We start from the raw sequence: 19,684 nt of genomic DNA on the forward strand, positions 1-19,684 counted from the left end.
ATCTGGCATTTTCACACCCGTTACGCTCTGAATACAGGCGTAAGTGTATTTTCTCTCCTACTCTTAGGGCTTCGCTCCGAGGGCTTTTGACGAGAGCCTGAAAACCACGCCCTCCCCAAGCACCTTCTCCCCCGGCTCTCCACCCGCCCAGCGCGGCGTAGCTTTCTGGAATCCGTAGGCCTCTCTTTCCTCTGCCCCAGAACTACAACTCCCGGCAGGCTCTGTTTCTCTCCACCTTCCTCTTAGCGCATGGCCTGCCGGGAGGGGGCAGGTAGCGCGGGCGGGGTCCAATGGGTGCCGGCTCCCGAGGAGAAGGCGGAGGAGAGGAGGAAGGAGGCGGACTCTGGGCCCCGGCCCCATTCATTGCCGCGGCCGGCCGGGCGGGGGTCCTGTGTTTTCGGAGCCATGGAGGCGCTAATTCCAGTTATCAACAAGCTTCAGGATGTCTTCAACACGGTGGGCGCCGACATCATCCAGTTGCCTCAGATCGTCGTGGTGGGAACGCAGGTAGGAGACGAGGGCGGCATCCGCCCAGGCCAGAGCCCGGGGCGCGGGCCTGGTAGGGGCTGCGGCAGCGCCGGCTCCGAGCCGGCCTTTGCGGCCTGTGGGAGGAGGGCGCTGCTGGGGGCACCCGGGCTCTTCGGGCTGTGCCGCGCCTTTCCGCCCGGGGCAGGTTACTTCGGGCCTGGGAATCCGGGCCGGGTCGGGAGGCGAGGGGCGGAGCCGGCGCGGCGGGTCCCGGGGGCGGGCTAGTCGGGGGACGGACCGGCGAGCGGAACTGGAGCCCGCGGAGACCGGGCGCGGCTTGCTCTGCGGGCCGCTGCTTGGAAGGGCACCTGGGGGACGCGCTGGGCACGTGGGGCCACACTGGGCTCATGGCGGGCCACCTAGCCCTTCTTCGGTTGGTTTTAGGGCGGCAGGGTTTTTATTCCCCTTCCTTGCCTTGATCAGGGGCTCCGGAGTCAGTTTTGGAACCGCGGGGTCGGGGTTGAGAAGGCCGCTACTGTGTGGTACCTGAATGTTTTGCTGCAGTGCAATCCCTTCATGTTTTGAGGACGCCGAAGCAGTTAATAAAAAACAACCTCCCCTCTCCCCCGCCCCAGACCACCTGTATCTGGGTGTTAGGAAGGAATAACCAGTTTTTCTGCGTTGGCTGTGGTTTTTGTCTTCCATCCAAATTGAGCATCAGGTTCTCTGGTCTTTTCATATTGAGTGTCATAGATAACATAATTTTTTATATGCAGAAAATGTTGAAAAAATAAATTATTTTTAGAGTGACAGGAGAAGTACAAGTTTCATTTTCTCTGCCTGCTGATTTTCTTGGTTTTAAAAGAATCGTAGGACTTTTATTAGAGTTCAGAGAAACGCATTTTAGAGCTTAGTATATTGATTTTAAGTGTTTTCATTTCTCAGTGATCTTTTCTGTTGAGAAGGGGACGGTTTCCTCATTTTCTGTCGCTACATCTTGCTACAGTGTAGAGTATAAATATTATGACAGGGAACTTAACGTTCAGAGTACCATGGAGCATATTCAAACCTTGGAAACCATAGACATCCTGTACTTTTTCTTGCTTTTAAATAAAGTGGTAGAAATTATTTCAGAAACACATATACTTGGTCTGCTGTAGGATTGGTATAGATTCTGCTCACTCCTGCCTACATATATTGTAGTCTTTGTAACTTATTTGTAATGATTGGACACTGAATCATCAGTATAATATTAGGAGCGGTATTTTTATTTCACATATTTTGTTCACTGCTGCGTTCCTATTCCTAGCTCTGTAACAGTCCCGGGGCGTGTAGTGAGTGCTCCATAAATACTTTGAATGAATGGATATTGTTCACTGTAACCAGATAATATTTTAAAACACTGGTACTTCTATCATCAAATGGATCTGTTTTTGAAAATACAATGAAAGGAGATGAACTAAGTCTTCTTTGGTAGTAATTTGGAAGTGTTTCCTATCTGTGAACCAGAAACTTTCCATATACTTTTAAGAGATTCTCCATGCTTTCTAAGCTTGGAGAAGTAAAAGAATCAGGGCTATTGTGTGTCAGCATAAATAGTTTAAAGTCAAGAAGGATTTTTCTTACACAAAATTGAGTTTCCCTTTTTTTTTTCCCCCAAAGTTTGTTTATTTAGAGAGAGAGAGAGAGAGGCAGACAAAGAGGGAGAGGGAGTATCCCAAGTAGGCTCTGTGGGATCAATGTGCAGAGCTGGCTGTGTGGCTTGAGCCCATGAAACTAAGATCATGACCTGAGCCAAAGTCAAGATTTAGGCACCTAACTGACTAAGCCACTGAGATGCCCCAAAATTGAGTTTATTTCCGTGAGTAAACCTGTTGGCAGAATTACTCTTTGGAGTAGAGGAGTAAAGATCTCACTGTTAGGAAAACCATTAACGTTGTGTTAGCAGAAACCATCCTAGTAGTGATACATGCCATATTTGCGTGTTGATGTTTGAAATTGCTCAGTAGGGAAATTAAGTTTGTGTGTGTGTTTTAAGTAGGCTCTCTGCCCAACATGGAGTTTGAACTTATAACCCTGAGATCAAGAGGCACATGTTGTACTGACTGAGCCAGCCAAGTACCCAGGGAAATTAGTTTTTAAAGATTTAATGAAGGTTATCTCCATTTGCGTCTTTATTAGCTGTACTTCAGTCCTTTATTATTCAGGTACAGAATTAATAAATAAGGTTAGAAACAATGTCTCCCCCCCCCCCCATATTTTCATTATATTGAAAAAAATCACTTCTGTTTGACTTGAATACTAGTATACCACTACTTTGTCCTCTGTGCCATTTAATGTTTTGTAATATACAGCACATGCATTACATTCATATTTAGTGGAGTAGTGTACGATATTATCCAAACATAATAATAAATGTTCTGACCGGTAAACTTCTCAGTGGCAGTGATGATGTCTTCATAATACGGGTAGAGCCTCTCTCTTACACATTAACTACACCTTAAGTGGCTGTAGGTCCCATTTTGTTGAACTTTTTTTTTAGAAGTGATTTGCAAACTTAGTATATGTAAGAATCACTTTGAAAATAAGTTCCTAGATTCCATCCCCAGAGATTTTGATTTTCAAATCTAGGTTGGGCCAGGCACTACAGGTGATTCTGATGCAGATGATTCATAGATCCCAATTGAAAAGTGTATTAGTGAGTCTTTGATTTTAAAATGCATGAAACTAGAAAAGATAGGGAAGCTGAGCCTAAGGGCATACCACCATTGAGTAGCATGTTGATATATGTGGCATTCTTGCTAATGTTTTAAATTTTGATTTGTTAAATTGCCCAAGTAATCCTTCTTTCAAGCCTATAGAGTTGGAAGAGTTGAGGAGAAGGAATCATGTTTATAGCTGTAGATCATTCACAACTTTAATGGTTTTAGCTAAATAGTTTCTTGTTGTTTTTTTCTTTAACTGAGATCATCTGTGTGGAAAGAACAGAAGAGGGGAGAGAAAAGGTTGATACTTTTAGACCATGGTGTACTTTGCAGGTGGAGAGGAGATAAGACTTAAACAACTTTTGTGACTCAACTTGGGAAATTTAATCACTATTTTTTTAAGTTGAGAATAAGGGGGTGCCCTCCCAGGTATGTAATCTAAACCAGCACCCAGGGGCGCCTGGGTGGCTCAGTCAGTTAAGCGGCCGACTTGGGCTCAGGTCACGATCTTGCGGTCCGTGAGTTGGAGCCCCGCGTCGGGCTCTGCTGACCGCTCAGAGCCTGGAGCCTGTTTCAGATTCTGTCTCCTTCTCTCTCTGACCCTCCCTCGTTCATGCTCTGTCTCTCTCTGTCTCAAAAATAAATAAACGTTAAAAAAAAATTTAAAAAAATTAAACAAAAACAAAACACCAGCACCCAGTATAGGAATCCTAGTAACATGACATTAACCTGAGACTCAAGAGTTGCTAGTAATGAACTTTTCACTTTACCTTTCATTTCAGTGATTTCAGCATTCTACCTTTAGGAATTCAGAAAGGAATCTTGGGTTTTAAATGACCAGTTTGCAAACCAACATTTTTTTTCTAACATTTTAAAATATAATTTATGTAACATAAAATCACCATTATAGAATGTACAGCTCATTGGTTTTTAGTATATTCACAAGTTGTGCAACCATCACCATCTAATTCCAGAACATTTTTTTTTCCAGAACATTTTTATTATGCAAGAAAGAAACTCTGTACTCATTAGCAGTCATTCCTCATTTCATCCTTCCCCTGTCCCATCCCCTGGCAACCACTAATCTACTTTCTGTCTCTATGGATTTGCCTATTCTGGACATTTCATATAAATAGAATCATACAATATGTGGCTCTTTGTGTCTGGCTTCCTTTGCTCAGCATGATGTTTTTAAGTTCATCCATGTATTAATACTTCATTACTTTTTTTTTTGAAAGAGAAAGGGAGCTTGTGTGCATGGGGGGAGGAACAGAGGGAGAAGGAGAGAGAGAATCTTAAGGAGGCTCCACACCCAGCAAGAGCCTACACGGGGCTCCATCTCACGACTATGAGATCATGACCTGAGCCAAAATTAAGGGTCAGATACTTAACAAACTGAGCCGCTCAGGTGCCCCAGTACTTCATTACTTTTTATGGCTAAATAATATTCCATTGTATACATATGCCACATTTTGCTTATCCATTCTAGTTGATGAATATTGGGTTGTTTCCATTTTTTGGTTATGATGGAGAATATGAACATTGTTTGCAAGCTTTTGTCTGGACATGTTTTCAGTTCTCTTGGATATACAGTAAAACCTTGGATTGCGAGTCACTTGTTCTACGAGTATTCCATAAGGTGAGCAAACATTTCTAATAAATTTTAACTTGAAAAATGAGCAGTGTCTTGCAATATGAATAGTATGTGATGATGAAAATCGCATGATCGCAACTGAGCCAATGGTTCTTGAAATTCGCTTTGATATATGAGTGCTTTGGATTACAAGCATGTTTCCAGAAAGAATTATGCTCTCAAACCAAGGTTTTACTTAGGAGTAGAATTGCTAAGTAAGTCATTTGGTAACTCTTGTTTAACTTTGAGAAACTGCCACATTGTTTTCCAGTGTGGCTGTACTATTTTACATTCCTTCCATCAGTGTTTGAGGGTTTCAGTTTTTGTACATCCTCACCAACTCTTGTTATTATCTTTTTATTTTTATTTATTTTTTTAATGTTTATTTTTGAGAGAGAGAAAGTGACAGACTGTGAGTGAAGGAGGGACTGTAGAGAGAGAGGGAGACACAGAATCTGAAGCAGGCTCCAGGCTTCTTGCTGTCAGCACAGAGCCCGACGTGGGGCTTGAACCCATGGACCGTGAGATCATGACCTGAGCTGAAGTCAGATGCTTAACCAACTGAGCCACCCAGCTGCCCTGTTATCATCTTTTTTAAAAAACTGCTAAATCATCCTAGAACTCTTTTACTTTAAAAAAAAGCATGCCCTGCCCCCAGCACTGCTGTCTACATTTTAGTTCCTGAAATCTTGCTCTCTCCTGCTGGATGTGCCTTCATTTGTCCTGTGTTCTTAGAGGTGAAGATTTCATGAAGTTTAGTAATTTGGTGCTAAATATTTTTTTTTTTTTTAATTTTTTTTTTCAACGTTTTTTATTTATTTTGGGACAGAGAGAGACAGAGCATGAACGGGGGAGGGGCAGAGAGAGGGAGACACAGAATCGGAAACAGGCTCCAGGCTCCGAGCCATCAGCCCAGAGCCTGATGCGGGGCTCGAACTCACGGACCGCGAGATCGTGACCTGGCTGAAGTCGGACGCTTAACCGACTGCGCCACCCAGGCGCCCCTGGTGCTAAATATTGATCATAGATTTCATTCCTGTATTGTTTTCTTGTGCATGTTCTTAGGTAAACTTATATATTTTCTCTTTTTTTTTCTAGTTTCTTTGTATGGTTCATGTGCTGCTTCCCTTTTTTTTAAACTTAAAAATGAGGTGAAATTTCCGTAACATAAAACTTGCCATTTTAGGGGGTACAGTTCAGTGGCATTCAGTATATACATAATGTTGTGCAATCACCACCTCCTTCTAGTTCCAAAACATTTTTACCACCCAAAAGAAAATTCCATGCCCATTAAGCAGTTACTTCCTGTTCCTCCGTTCCTCCAGGCCCTGTAAACCACCAATCTTCTTTCTGTCTCTGTGGATTTACCTATTCTGGCTATTTCATAGAAATGGAATCATAAAATATGTTACCATTTATGTCTGACTTCTTTCACTACAGATAAAAAATGTTAAAAAGATAAGAAAAATAGGTGCACCTGGGTGGCTCAATTGGCTAAGCATCCGACACTTGATTTCAGCTCAGGTCATGATCTCACTGTTGTGAGATTGAGCTCCGTGTTGGGCTCCGCACTAGGTATGGAGCATCCTTAAGATTCTCTCTCTCCCTTTCCCCCTCACCTGCTTGCTTGCATGCTTTCTCTCTCTCAAAAAAAATATTAAGAAAAATAAAGAAAAATCACATTTATCTGTTGTATTAATATCAAAGAATTAAGAAGCGTCTCTTATAAAATGAAAAGTGAAAACTTAGTAAAAATTGAATCAGTTTTGGGTAATGTGTCATGAATGAATGTTTGCTACTCCCAACTGATGGTGATTATCAGAGAGAAAACACTAAAAATATGACAAAGCCTTTTCAGTGAAAGGCTCAATCTCACAGTATAAATCCAAAGTACTGTAGATTTCAGTACAGTACAATTCGGAAGAAACTAAAAGATGACACTGAGACCAGGCACACAAATCTCTAACCCTTGAATATATAGATATTGCATCGATTTGAGGATTATGTGAGGATGAAAAAAGCAGAAGGCATAAGGGTGCCAAGTGGGTCATATTTTCAGAGTAAGCCACCTGTGACTTGCCATACTGGAAGTTCTGTAGCCACTTACCTTCCTAGAATGAGCGCAGACATTGGTTGTTTAAATCACCAGGGGAAAACACGCACCGATCTAGCCAGTTGTAGAGGAAGCCAATATTATTTATAATAGATAAAAAATGAGAACCTATAAACATGTTTGGTTTGTTTGCGAGTCTGTTGACGTAATTTTTGTAATTGAAATATAATTGGCATACAGCATTGTATTAGTTTCATGGGTACAACATAATGATTATATGTATATGTATATATACGTATATATATGTATATATATGTAGTGAAATCACAATAAATCTAGTTAATACTCATCACCACACATAGTTGCATTTTTTTCTTATGAAAATGTAAGATTTACTCTCTTAGCACCTGTCAAATATATAGTACAATATTATTATCTGTAGTCACCATACCGTACATTATATCCCCAGGACTTACTTCATTAGAAGTTTGTACCTTTGACCACCTTCACCCATTTCACTCACCCCTTGCTTCTGAGAGCTGCTAAGCTGTTCCCAGTATGTATGACTTTCTTTTTGCCTTTTAGATTCCACATGTAAGTAAGATCATATGATATTTGTCTTTGGTTTATTTCACTTGGTATAATGCTGTCAGAGTCCTTCCATTTTGTTGCAAATATCAACACTTCTTTCCTTTTTTATGGCTGAATAATATTCCATTGTGCAGATGTGTATATATTAGAGTAGTCTTTTAAGATCTTTTGTATTTCTGTGGTAACAGTTGTAATATCTCTTTTATTTCTAATTCGAGTTCTCTTTTTTTGTGGCAGGTCTGGTTAAAGGTTTGTCTATTTTTTTCTTTTCAAAAAAGCAGCTCTTAGTTTCACTGATTTTTTTTTTCTTCCTGTTGTCTTTTTAGTCTCTGTTTCATTTATATCCACTTTGATCTTTGATATTTCCTTTACTAATTTTGGATTTACTCTTCCTTTTCTAGTTCCTTGAGATGTAAAGTTAGATTGTTTATTTGCTATCTTTTTTGTTTATTAATACAGGCATTTATCACTATGAAATTCTCTGTTAGAACTGCTTGTGCAGTTTTGGTATGTTATATTTCCATTTTCATTTGTTTGAAGCTATTTTTTAATTTTTTTTTTCATCCATTGGTTAATAGCATGCTTTTTAATCTCCACATACTTGTGAATTTTTCAGTCTTGTAATTGATTCCTGGTCATAGTATTGTAGTTGGAAAAGGCGTTTGATATAATTTCAGCATTCTTAAACTTACTAAGAATTTAATTAGGCCACTATTTTTGTGGCCTAATACATGATCTATCCTGGAGAGTGTTCCATGTATGCTTGAGAAGGATGGGTATTCTGTTGCTTTTGGATGGAATGTTCTGTGTGTATCTCTTAAGTCCCATCTGGTCTAATGTGTTTTTTTCCTTAAATTTTAAGTCCAAGACACTTAACTTACAGTGTTATAATGTCGTTTCAGGTGTATAATACACTGATTCCACAATTCTGTACATTAGTGCTCATCATGACAAGCGTTCTCTTAAACCCCTTTATCTATTTTGCCCATTCCCCCCCGCCACCCACCTCACACCATGGGTTCTTTATATTTAAGAGTATGTTTCTTTGTTTGTCTCTTTTTTTCTTTGCTTCGTTTCTTAATTCCACATATGTGTGAAATCACATGGTATTTGTCTTTCTCTGACTTATTTCATTTAGCATACTCTTTCCGTGGCGTGTGTGTGTGTGTGTGTGTGTGTGTGTGTGTACACCTCTCTCTGTCTGTCCGTCCTGTCTCTGTCTTTATCCATTCCTCTATAGATGGTCACTTGGGCTGCTTCCATAATTTTGCTTTTGTAAATAACGCGGCAGAAAATGAAAGGGTGCATGTCTTTTCAAATTAGTCTTATTCAAATTGTCTTATTCAAATACAAATACTGTTTGTATTCTTTGGGTAAATACCCAACAGTGGAATTATTGGATCATATAGCAATTCTATTTTTTTTTTATTTTAAAAAGTGTTTTTTGATGTTTACTTATTTATGAGAGAGACAGTGTGCATATGAGCAGGGGAAGAACAGAGTGGGGGGACAGAGGATCTGAAGGGGGCTCTGCACTGACAGCAGAGAGCCTGACGTGGGGCTCAAACTCACAATCGTGACCTAAGCCGAATTAGACACTTAACCTATTGAGCCACCCAGGCATCCCTTGCCCATTCTTAAATTGGATTATTTGCTTTTTTTTTTTTTTTTGGTGTTAAGTTGTAGAAATTCTTTATATTTTTTGGATACTAAACCTTTATCGGATATGTCCTTTGCAAATATCTTCTCCCATTCAGTAGATTGTGTTTTAGTTTTGTCAACTGTTTTCCTTTGCTGTGCAGAACTTTTTATTTTGATGTAGTCCCAATAGTTTATTTTTACTTTTATTTCCCTTGCCTTAGGAGACATGTCTAGAAAAATATTGCTATGACAGATGTCAAGAGAAATTACTGCCTGTGCTCTCTTCTAGGATTTTTATGGTTTCAAGTCTCACAGTTAGGTCTTTAATCCATTTTGAGTGTATTTGTGTGTATGGTGTAAAATAGTGGTCCCGTTTGATTCTTTTGCACGTAGCTGTTCAGTTTTCCCTACACCATTTGTTGAGAAGAGACTATCTTTTTCCAGCTGCGTATTCTTCCCTTCTTTGTTATAGATCAGTTGACCATCATGGATTTATTTCTGGGCTCTCTATTCTGTTGATCTTTGTATCTGTTTTTGTGCCAGTACCATACAGTTTTGATTAGTACAGTTTTGTATTGTGTATTGAAATCTGGGATTGTGATATTTCCAGTTTTGTTTTTGTTTTTGTTTTCCCCAGATTACTTTGGCTATTCAGGGTCTTTTGTGGTTCCATACAAATTTTAGGATTATTTGTTCTAGTTTTGTGAAAAGTGATGGTATTTTGATAGGGATTGCATTAAATCTGTAGATTGCTTTGGGTATATGGACGTTTTAACAATATTTGTTCTTCCAATCCATGACCACAGAATGTCTTTCCAATCGTTTGTGTCATCTTCAGTTTCTTTCATCAGTGTTTTATAGTTTTCGGAAAGCAGGTCTTTTACCTCTTTGGTTGTTTATTCCTAGGTATTTTATTATTTTTGGTACAATTGTAAATAGGATTGTTTTCTTACCTTCTTTCTGTCGCCTCGTTATTAGTGTATAGAAATGCAACATATTTCTGTATATTGATTTTATATTCGGCAGCTCTCCTGGATTCATTTATTAGTTCTGGTAGATTTTTGGTGGAGTCTTTAGGGTTTTCTATGTATAGAATCATGTCATTTGCCAATAATGAAAATTTTACTTTTTTCTTACCAATTTGAATGGCTTTTACTTCTTTTTCTTGTCTAATTGCTGTGGGTAGGACTTCCAGTACTATGTTGAATAAAAGTGGGGAGATTGGACATCCTTATCTTGTTTCTGATCTTAGTGAGCTTTTCCTCATTGAGGATGTTGTTAGCTTTGGATTTTTCATACATGGCCTTTATTATGTTGAGGTATGTTTCCTCTAAACCTACTTTGTTGAGGTTTTTTTTTTTTTTATCATAAATGGATGTTGTACTTTGTCAAATGATTTTTCTTTCTCTATTGAAATGATCATATTATTCTTATTGTTTGTTTTGTTGATGCGATTGATTGATTTGTGGATATTGAACCACCTTTGCATCCCAGAAATAAATCCCACTTGATCGTGGTGAATGACTTTTTTAATGTATTGTTGGATTCAGTTTGCTAGTATTTCGTTGAGGTTTTTTACATCTATGTTCATCAAAGATATTGGCCTATAGTTTTCTTTTTTTGTAGTGTCTTTATCTGGTTTTGGTATCAGGGTGATGCTGGCCTCATAGAATGAATTTGAAAGCTTTTCTTACTCTTCTGTTTTTTGGAATAGTTTGAGAAGAATAGGTATTAACACTTCTTTAAACCTTTGGTAGAATTAACCCTTGAAGCCGTCTGGTCTTGGACTTTTGTTTGTTGGGAGTTTTTATTACCAATACAATTTTGTTACTAGTAATTGGTTTGTTCAGATTTTTTCTTTCTTCCTGGTTCAATTTTGGAAGATTGTACATTTCTAGGAATTTATCCATTTCTTCTAGGTTGTCAATTTGCTGGCATACAATTTTTTTTTTTTTTGTAGTAATCTCTCATGACCCTTGTATTTCTGTGGTGTTGTTTCTCTTTCATTTCTGATTTTATTTGTGTCCTTTCTTTCATTCTTGATGAGTCTGGCTAAAGGCTTATCAATTTTTGTTTATATTTTCAGAGAACCAGCTCTTGGTTTCATTGATTTTTTGTGTGTGTTTTATCAGTCTCTGTTTCATTTATTTCTGCTCTAACCTTTATTGTTTCTTTTCTTCTATTCACCTTGGGCTTTGTTCTTGTTATAGTTCCTTTAGATGTAAGGTTAGATTACTTGAGATTTTTCTTACTTCTTCACGAGACCTGTATCACTGTAAATTTCCCTTTTAGAATAGCTTTTGCTGTGTTTGAAGATTTAGACCATTGTGTTTATATTGTCATTTGTCTCCATGTATATTTTGATTTCCTCTTTGATTTCTTTATTGACCCATTGGGTGTTTATTAGAATGTTGTTTAGCATCCGCATGTTTGTGTGGTTTTTTTCCTTTTTTTCCTTATAATTCATTTTTAGTTTCATATTGTTATAGTCAGAAAAGAACCATGATACGATTTCAGTTTTCTTAGCTTTATTGATACTTGTTTTTATAGCCTTACATGTGATCTATCTTGGTGGATGTTCCAACAAAAGGATGTGTATTCTGTTTTTGAATGGAATGTTCTGTATATATTTGTTAAATCCATCTGGTCTAACCTGTCATTCAGACACTGTTTCTTTATTGAATTTCTGCCTAGATTATCTGTCCATTGATGTACGTGGGATGTTAAAGTCCCCTACTACTGTTGTATTACTATTAGTTTTTCCTTTTATGTTTTAATATTTGCCCTTTGTGTTTAGGTGCTCCAATTTTGGGTGGGTAGATACTTATATAATCCCTCTTGTGGGGTTGACTCCTTTATCATTGTGTAATGCCCTTTGTCTCTTGTTACAGTCTTTGTTTTAAAGTCTGTTTTGTCTCATGTAAGTATTGCTACTCCAGGTTTTCTTCATTTCTATTTGCATGGTATATCTTTTTCTGTACTTTGATTTTCGTTTTTACATGTGTTAGGTTTGCAGTGAGTGTCTTGTAGGCAGTATATAAATGAGTCCCTTTTTTTTTATATCCATTTCACCACCCTATGTCTTTTGATCAAAGCATTTAGTCTATTTACATTTAAAATGATTATTCATAGGTGTGTACTTATTGCCGTTGTTTCCTGGTCGTTTTTGTAGTTCATCTCTGTTCCTTTTCATTTGCTCTCTTTCCTTGTCATTGATGACTTTCTGTAGTGTTATGCTTGATTTTCTTTCTCTTTATTTTTTTGTGTATCTGTTATAGGTTTTGGGTTTGTAGTTACCTTGAGATTCATATATAGGATACTAAGTATATATCAGTCTATATTAAGTTGATGGTCATTTAAGTTCGAATACCTTCTTTCTTTTTTTCTTAATGTTTGTTTGTTTTTGAGAGGGGAGGAGGGGCGGGGGGGGGGGACAGAAGATCTGAAGCAGGCTCTGCACTGACAGCAGTGAGCCAGATGTAGGGTTCGAACTCAAACTGTGAGATCATGATCTGAGCTGAAGTCAGACACTGAACTGGCTGAACCACCTTGGTGCCCCAGTTCGAACACATCCTTAAAAAGTAAAGCTTTTTTATTTCTTCCTCTATGTTTTGTGTATATGTTGTCATATTTTATGCATAATTTTCTTATTTCTAATAATGTCCTCTCCCACTCCCCCCTACCCCCATTTATAGAAGTCACTTTATCACTTTTTATAAGGCTGGTTTAGTGGTGATGAACTTCTTTAACATTTGTCTGAGAAACACTTTATCTCTCCTTCAATTCTGAATTGACCGTGGCAGGTTGAGTATTTTTGGTTGTGGTTTTTTTCCTTTCAGCACTTTGAATATATCATGCCATTCCCTTCTGGCCTGTAAAGTTTCTGCTGAAAAATCTGCTGATAGCCCTATGCAATTTCCCTTCTACATAACTCTTTTCTTCTTTCCTGCTGTTCTTAAAAGTCTCTTTAATTTTTGCCATTTAAATTGTTATATTGTCTTGGTGTGGCCTCCTTGAGTTCATCTTATTTGGAACTCTTTGGGCTTCCTGAACCTGGATGTCTGTTTCCTTCCCTAGGTTAGGGAAGTTTTCACTTAATGTTTCTTCACATCATTTTCTGCCCTTTCCTTCCTTCCTTCCTTCCTTCCTTCCTTTCTTCCTTCCTTCCTTCTTCTTTCTTTCTTTCTTTCTTTCTTTCTTTCTTTCTTTCTTTCTTTCTTTCTTTTTCTTTTCTCTTTTCTTTTCTTTTCTTTTCTTTTCTTTTCTTTTCTTTTCTTTTCTCCTTTTGGGACCCCCATAATGTGAATGTTTATTTGCTTGATATTATCCAAGAGATCCCTTAGCCTTTACCATTTTTTAAAATGCTTTTTTCTCTTTGCTGTCCAACTTGGGTGTTTTCCAGTACCCTGTTTTCCAGATGCTGATCTGGTCTTTTTTATGTACTCTAATGTTGCTGTTGATGTTTTCTAGTGTATTTTCCATTTTAGTTTCTGTTTTTTTCAGATTTGATTGGATCTTTTTTGTATTTAGTTTTTCTGAGATTTTGCTTTTTTCTTTCATTCAGAGCATATTCTTCAGTCTCTCATTTTGCTTGACTTTGTAGGTGTCAAGCTACTTTTGTAGCTTGTAGGTGTGACAGCTACTTTTCCTAAACTTGAAGGAGTGGTCTTGAGTATAATCGTACCCTGTGTACACTGTGTGTGCCAGGTGACTTTGGCTGGCTGGAGCTGTATCTGGAGTGGGCTGGGGTTCCTGGGGCACTCTGTGCTGGGGCTGCCCTGGAAGGATGGCCAGCATGGAAGTGGGCATGGGATAGGGTGGTCCTGGGGCTTTCCACTCAGAGGGTGTCCTGGCAGGACAGCTGAAGTTGAGGGGAGTGCAAGCTAGAGGGTCCCAGATCTCTCTTTGCAGAGGGTGCTCTGGTGAAACAACTAAAGCTGAAGTGGATGTGGGCTGGTCCCTGGGTTCTCCACACAGATGGTGGCAGGATTGCTGAAGCTAAAATGGGAACAAGCTGGTATGTCTGGGGGTACTTAGTGCCGAGGTGCCTTGGCAGGGCAGTTGGAGCCACGGCTTGTGTGGTCCATGGTGTCCTGTAGTGCTCTCTGCCAAGGGTGCCCTAGCAAGCTGTCTGGAGCCAAAGTGGTGTGGGCCTGTAGTGTTTTGCAGTGCTTTGTGCCTATGTTATGTTGACACGACAGCTGGAGCTGTAGTGAGTGCCCAGCAAGGGTTCCTTGCAGTTGTGACACACTGGTGCTGCCTGGATGGGATGGCGATGGTTGGTGTGGGTTAGGGACCCAGTGCTCTCTGAGGCAGTAGGCTGGCTGTGGCACCTGGAACCCTACTCCCTTTTGCACTATCAAGGTGGAGGATGGATGTAAACCGTGGCACTTGCCAGCCCCTCCCAATTGGAGAGAGTTCCGGGAGCTCCCCCATCATTTGGTGGAGTTGTATGCTGGATCTTTTATATACTAATTGCTTTTTTAAACCACAGCTTTTTCCTGTGCCCCAGGGCAGAACAATCTGCTCTTGTATAGTCCCTTCATACTATTCCTCCCCACTTCAGTTCACAGCATTGGAGGTAGGGGTTCTCTTCCTTACAGTGTCTGGTTTCTCTGTCTCTCTTGCCATTTTCTATGTGTTCTGTGTTTTGTTGTGTAGCAGCTACTCAGTCAGCCCTCAGTTCTTTGGAGGAATTGCTGTATAAGTAAGTGTAGATTTGGTGTGTCTGTTGAGGGGGAAAGTTCAGCATCTTCTTAAGTTGCCATCTTGGACAGGACCCTTACTTATTGTCACATTTTAAATTTGTGGTATCTAATTGTGTTTTTTATTATATCTCCCTGATTACTAATGAATATGATCATTCTAAATTTTTTCTTACCCTTTGTGGTGCTGTTTTTGTGAGTTTCTGTTCCTATCTCTGCACATTATTTTCTAATAGATTATTCATCTTTTTCTCACTGATTTGTGGAAGTTATTTATACATTTTGCTTACTAGTTCTTTGTGAGTTAGAGGGATCACAAATATTTTCCTCTAATTTTTTTGTATGAGTAAAATAAATTTTAATTTTACTGTAGTTGGACTGTCACTTTTTTTTTCTTTAGTTTGTACATTTTATGTAGTAAGGAGTCATTCTCTATCTCAAAGTCAGGAAAGTATACTTTAATATTCTCTAATTTGTAAAGTTAGAATTTTTAAACTTTGTAATTCATCTTGAATTTTTCTCCTTTATTTTATTTTTCCATGGTTTTATTGAGGTGTTGTTTTTACAATGTGAAGTTTACCCACTTGAAATGTATAATCATTCGTTTTTAGCATGTCTATAGAGTTTTGCAACTATCACCATAATTTACTTTTAGGTATTTCATTATCTTAAAAAGAGACCTTGTATCCATTAGTAGTCATTTCCATTTCCTCTGCCCCTAGTGCTTGGCATCCACTTAATCCACTTTCGTGTCTGTTCTGGATATTTCATATAATCAGGATCAGATAATATGTAGTCAGTAGAGACTGACTTCTTTCACTTAGCATAATGTTTTTGAGGTTTATCCATATTGTAGCATGTATCAACACTTTATTTCTTTCTGTGACTGAAAAACTGGGCAGGGTTTTGCACACACAGATAATAGGTGAATGAGAGAGATCTGTGGTAAAGTCTTAAGGGACTGGAGAACCTTCATGAAACTTTGAAAACTAACCAAACAAAGCTCCTTTCTAAGACCAGTTCTCGCAGTGACAAGCAACTGAGAATGCAACTGACCACCCCTGAAGAATACAGACAAAGGAAAGAGAAGATCCAGATAAAAGTGGTAGAGAGGAACAGAGACAAGTTACCAGAAAACAAAGAACTATATTTTTGAACACTATATGGAGACAAAAGGGAGTTTTAGAGTGTAAAGTTAGAATTGTTATTCTAGACCAAGTTTTTTCCTAAAGTTTAGAAAATGACTGTTGTCAAATCTCATACAAAGTTTTTTAAAGAAAAATGAGACTTAGAATAACATTCTTGTTGACAAGAAAGTATACCAGAAAGACATGTTCGCGAAACAGATGAAAACAACTAGATATTAAGACAAAAGGCAAGATAAGGCATTAAATAACAAGTGTGTATAGGAGCAAATAAGAACTAGGTGGTAGAACTTACTGAAGTATTAGAAATGAAAGGAAATTTATTTTAGAAATGAGGACAGCTTAGAAGTAAAACAAGAACAAATAAACATATAGTACCTTGAGAGAGAAAGATGTTGAAAAGGAAGAAACATTAAAAATAAAAAGGGTAGGGAAGAGGTGTAAAAAGAATTTGACAGAGGGGCTCAGTTGATTAAGCATCTGACTCTTGATTTCAGCTTAGGTCTTGATCTCACACACAGTTCATAAGATTGAGCCCTGGGTGGCTGGCTCTGCACTGACAGCATGAAGCCTGCTTGGGATTCTCTCTCACCCTCTCTCTCTTTCTGCCCCTCCCCCACTTGCTCACATACTCGCTCTTTCTAAATATTAGGAAAAAAAATTGGGGGGTGGCTTCTGGGTGACTCAGTTGGTTAAGTGTCCAACTTCGACTCAGGTCATGGTCTCGCACTACGTAGGTTTGAGCCCTGCGTTGAGCTCTGTGCTGACAGCTCGGAGCCTGGAGCCTGGTCAGATTCTGTGTCTCCCCCTCTCTCTGTTCCTCCTCTGCTCACGCTCTGTCTCTCTCTCAAAAATAAACATTGAAAAAAATAATTTGACAGACATTGACATATTGAAAACAGGCAAAGAAGATCCAACATGTGTATAATAGGAGTTCCCCCCCTCCCCCCCCCCCCCACATTATTTAGGATTTTTGCCTTTGTGGAAAATATAAAAGTAAAAGTTGTACTAGTTGTGACTAAGGAAAAGTGTAGTACAGGAAAAACAATCTATACAGAAAATACTAATTATAAAGTTAAGACGAAATTTATAAGCATTTAAGATGTATAAATAGAAATTAAGGTTTTTATATATTATTTGATTATTTATAATTTTTTTTAACGTTTATTTATTTTTGAGACAGAGAAAGACGGAGCATGAGCGGGGGAGGGGCAGAGAGAGAGGGAGACACAGAATCTGAAACAGGCTCCAGGCTCTGAGCGGTCAGCACAGAGCCTGATGCGGGGCTTGAACTCACAGACCGCGAGACCATGACCTGAACCAAAGTAGGACACTTAACCGACTGAGCCAGCCAGGCACCCCTTGATTATCTATTTACTAGTCTTATATCTGTGTTAAATTTCCTGAGGGTGATCATTGAATATGGTTGTATGGAAGAATGCCCTTGTGCATGCCCTTAGAGACAGATATGCTATATTTTTTAGAGATGAAGTGTCATGGTGTATGTAACTAACTCAGATGGGACAACAAAAGAAAAAGGTGTGTGTGTGTGTGTGTGCGTGCGCGCGCGCGCACATGTGTGTGTGTAGAAAGAGACATAAAGCATATGTGTCCAATGTTAATATTCAGTGCATCTTTGTTAAGATATGAGCATTCACTGTTAATATTCTCAAAGCTCTTGTGGCTTTGAAATTTTCAAAATAAAAAGTTGGGAAATATTCAGAACAAAAGTGAAGTACTTATGGGTAAAGAAGCTTTATAAGCTAATAAGAAATGTAAAATGCCAGCATTTGAACAATCACTGAAAAAATACAAAAAATCTTTAAACAAAATGATCCTTGACTTCAATAATAAAGTCATGTAAATTTAAATGAGCTGTCAGTGTTCATCTATCAAAGTAGCAACGATTCAAAAAAGTGATAATGCCCACTGCTAATGGGGCTGCAGCAGATTGAATGGGAAGTGTAGCTTGGTTCCTGCCTTCTTGTGTGCAGTCTGACAGCATCTGTGAATGCTTCAAATCTCTGTGCTCTTTAATCTTTAGCTCTTTAGCAATTTCATTTAATGAACTAAATCCAGTGAAGTGATAGGATAAGTGAGTAAGGTTATATGTATAAACCATGTGCACTGTAGCATTGTTAATGGTAGCAAAAACCATTTAAATGTCCAAGTCAAGTTTGGCTTTACACACTGTAGAATACCATTTGACCATTAAACACAGATGTTAGTATATTGATATGGAATATTATCTGTGATTGCTACATCAAAAATAAAAGCCGGTTAGAGAAAAATACATGTAGTGCTACCCCATTTAAAGTAATATATTCTCATAGACGTAACATTACGTGCCAGTATTACAGGTTTTGAAAACCTGGTTGGGAGAGTATCAAAAAAAGTAGGAAAATTACAGGAGAGTGGGACTTTATTTTGGGGGGGGGGCGGGGGGAGAGTAGGACTTTAATCTCTCTTTTTGGAGTTTTTATTTTAAAGAAATAAAGGTCATATAATAGAAAATAAAACTAAACTTTCATTTTAAAAGTCTTTGCAGTAATTTTTTCTTTAATTTCTTTGTATGGTGCTTTGTCAGTGTAGTCTTTTTAAGTTATTTAAAAAATCTATGTAGAAACTCATTTTGCTCTTGTGTATTCTGTTTTCAGAGCAGTGGAAAGAGCTCAGTGCTAGAAAGCCTAGTGGGGAGGGACCTGCTTCCCAGAGGCACTGGTATTGTCACCCGGAGACCTCTCATTCTGCAGCTAGTCCATGTTTCACCCGAAGATAAGCGAAAAACAACAGGAGAAGAAAATGGTAAATTTTAGAATCGGAATAAGAATTATTTAAAAATTCTTCATGTTTGCTTGAATCTTAAAAACACATTAGACCAGATTAGACCAGAAATTAGTGGTTATAACAAAAGCAGAATTCCTGTGAAGAGAGGTGGAATGCATCATTTCTCATGTAAAGAAAAAAAAAAACAGTAAGTTTTGAGGACCATAGGTAGACTTGTTTGGAATACTACCTTTTTGGTAGTTCATCTTATTAGTAAACTGTTGTTAATGTTTATGGAGAATTTAGTGAGATACTCAGTAAATAGAAATCAGTTATTTTAAAGAAAAATTTTTGTGTCTTTTGGAGTGTTTTAAGCTTTTTCCCCTAGCGTTTAAAAACTGTTTTTACTTTTTTACTTTGATTTAGAAATTTAAATCATTTAGATTCTAGTTTAAAAATTTTAAATACACTTAAAATGACTTTGTTTTTTATTACAGCAGGGTTATCTCACCTTCCCTTTTCTGGTGTCACCATGTACTTGCTAATTTTGAATCTTTTGCCCTTCAAGCTAAGATGAATATTATTTTTAGAAAGAGTTTTGGTTTTTTATTTTTATCTTTTTTACTGTCCTTCTCTTGCCATGCTTACCTACATAGCACATACTATTTTGATTTTTAAGATCCACCCACTCCTCCAATAGCAAATGTGGAATATTAAAATGAGAAAAACATGTACTGTCCTTTATAGCAGTTCTTTGGTTAAATTGAAAGTATTTTGAGAAATGTGGTGTCTATCAGTGGATATTAAATTGCTTATTAAGCGTGTGTCCTATTTATATTTATTTATATTAGTGAGGTTGGAATGTTTGACGAAAATAATATATTTAATCTTCCTTTTTAGTTCAGTGTTTGGCTCAGACTTTCTTATTTATAAGTCTGTAAAATAACTAATTACATTGGCAGCAGAGTACCATGTTT

General features: G+C 38.1%; 1 protein-coding gene across 8 annotated transcripts in view; it reads left to right on the top strand.

Annotated features, from left to right (window-relative positions):
- The first annotated feature begins 270 nt into the window (after window positions 1–270).
- Window positions 271–19,684, top strand: part of DNM1L (dynamin 1 like) — a 49,321-nt gene continuing 29,907 nt past the window's right edge. For 5 of the 8 annotated variants that reach the window (XM_030322129.1, XM_030322131.1, XM_030322134.1 and 2 more), the window contains exons 1-2: window positions 282–507; window positions 18,599–18,746. In XM_030322129.1, coding sequence (XP_030177989.1) covers window positions 406–507; window positions 18,599–18,746 — 250 coding nt within the window. In that variant the 5' untranslated portion in view covers window positions 282–405. Of the gene's footprint in view, window positions 508–18,598; window positions 18,747–19,684 lie in introns of all 8 variants that reach the window. The other 3 variants (XM_030322133.2, XM_030322137.2, XM_030322136.1) reach the window with 2 other exon arrangements.

This window comes from Lynx canadensis, chromosome B4 (assembly GCF_007474595.2).
Source record: "Lynx canadensis isolate LIC74 chromosome B4, mLynCan4.pri.v2, whole genome shotgun sequence".
In the NCBI taxonomy this organism is placed as follows: Eukaryota; Metazoa; Chordata; class Mammalia; order Carnivora; family Felidae; genus Lynx; species Lynx canadensis.